General features: G+C 37.3%; 1 protein-coding gene across 1 annotated transcript; it reads right to left on the bottom strand.

Annotated features, from left to right (window-relative positions):
* Positions 1-627: 627 nt before the first annotated feature.
* Positions 628-1,482, bottom strand: LOC106778796. The gene has a single exon (XM_014666792.1). It carries the CDS (start codon positions 1,480-1,482, stop codon positions 628-630), a length of 855 nt encoding a protein of 284 aa, XP_014522278.1.
* Between the last annotated feature and the right edge of the window lie 211 nt (positions 1,483-1,693).

The raw sequence follows: 1,693 nt of genomic DNA, 5'->3' as shown, positions 1-1,693 counted from the left end.
TGTCTTCTGGTTGAGAGTCTATTTAATATAGCAAAAACCAGAGTTAAAAACGAGGTAACAATTGGAATCGATAATAAGTTTTGCAGTAGATATTAAATTGACCTTGAAGTCAGGTATGTATAAGACATTTCTTAAGGTTAAAAGAGGAGAAAGTTGCACAGTACCAGAAATGTTTGGATGAATTTTTGATCCATCAGGTAAAATAATAAGAATAGGTGAAATTTAAGAAAAAGTGAGAAAGTTTGCAATCATGTGATCAGAAGCCCCTATATCAATGAGCCATTGATCACAGGGTATACCTGCTGAAGGAGAGGAATGAGTATGCAAAGCTATGGTATGGGCCAGGTTGGAAACATGGGAAGAGTTTGAGCTACCTAAATTGGATTGTTGAAGCAAATTAAGAAGACCTTGATACTGCTCTTGAGTAAAACCAACACCTAGGATAATATTTCCCAACATGGTTAAGGGGCCTTTTTCCATGGCACAATCCTCATTTGAGTTGGCCATATTAGCATTACTTTGTCTAGACTTGTAGTCAGGAGGAAAACCATGCTTAAAATAACAAGTTTCCACTGTGTGATTGGTTTTTGCACAGTAAGTGCAGAGTTTGTTGAAAGAATTTTGGCCTCATCCTGTAGTGGTATGACCCCTACCTCTATTTTCGCGAACTCTACCATATCCAAAATATTGGTTTGGATTAACAACAAGACCTCTTCCAAGACCAATATATTGATCAGTGTTGACAGCAAAAGTTTTCGCATCAGATGATAACTCAGTCATTTCTATAGTAGCCATCTGCCTCTCTTGTTGGACAATCAAAGAGAAAACCTTGTTTATTGGAGGAAGGGGATCTAGAAACATAATCTGGGATTTGACATGCGAAAATTGCTCGTTTAACCCTTTGAGGAAACGAATAACACAGTCTTGATCTCTGTATTTTTTATAAGCTTGGATGGCTTCACACGTGCAGGGTATCGAACACTTGCAATGGAGAACAGGTCTGTAATTTTCAAATTCATCACATAGACCTTTTAATTGATTGAAATATTGACTAACAGTGAGGGTGCCTTGTTGGAGGCAAAAAATCTCTTCTTGGAGATCGAAAACCCTAAACATATTTGCTTGAGAAAAGCGATCCTTAAGATCTTGCCAAACCTCTGATGCTTGATCAATCCAGAGAATGGATTGTAGAATAGAATCATCAATGGATCTATGAATCCAAGCAAGAACCATATTGTTGCATCGCTCCCACGCTCCATAGTACGAATCTGTTGGTGACGGAGAAGGAATACTTCCATCTACAAGCTTGAGCTTGTATTTAGAAAGAAGAGCGAGCTTCATAGCTCTTGCCCATGAATGATAATTTCGTTCATTTAGGGGTTGTGAAACTAATGTTTGTGATGGTGATTCGTTGGCATGAAGAAATAAAGGATTTGAAGGATTGGCGAGATAATCATTGTATGTGAGGCTCTCGTTAACCATGGAGAAAAGAAGAAAGATATAAAGAAGAAAAGAACAAAAATGTATGATAGGGTTTTGGCTACCAGAACTCTCGAAAGAGCTCTGATACCATCTCAGAAGAAATGTTTCATTCATTAAATCATAATAATTACAGGAAAGGCAAAGCCTATATATATAAGGATGAAGAAAATCATCCATGTGTAATAAACTAGACACGTGTCATAACAACTTA

Source organism: Vigna radiata, unplaced genomic scaffold (assembly GCF_000741045.1).
Source record: "Vigna radiata var. radiata cultivar VC1973A unplaced genomic scaffold, Vradiata_ver6 scaffold_187, whole genome shotgun sequence".
Classification (NCBI taxonomy): domain Eukaryota; kingdom Viridiplantae; phylum Streptophyta; class Magnoliopsida; order Fabales; family Fabaceae; genus Vigna; species Vigna radiata.
The sequence above is the reverse complement of the archived record's forward strand: the minus strand, read 5'-3'. Positions and strand labels throughout refer to the sequence as shown.

Coding starts and splice junctions, on each gene's coding strand:
- LOC106778796 (XM_014666792.1), bottom strand. CDS start 1,482: ATGGTTAACGAGAGCCTCACATACAATGATTATCTCGCCAATCCTTCA.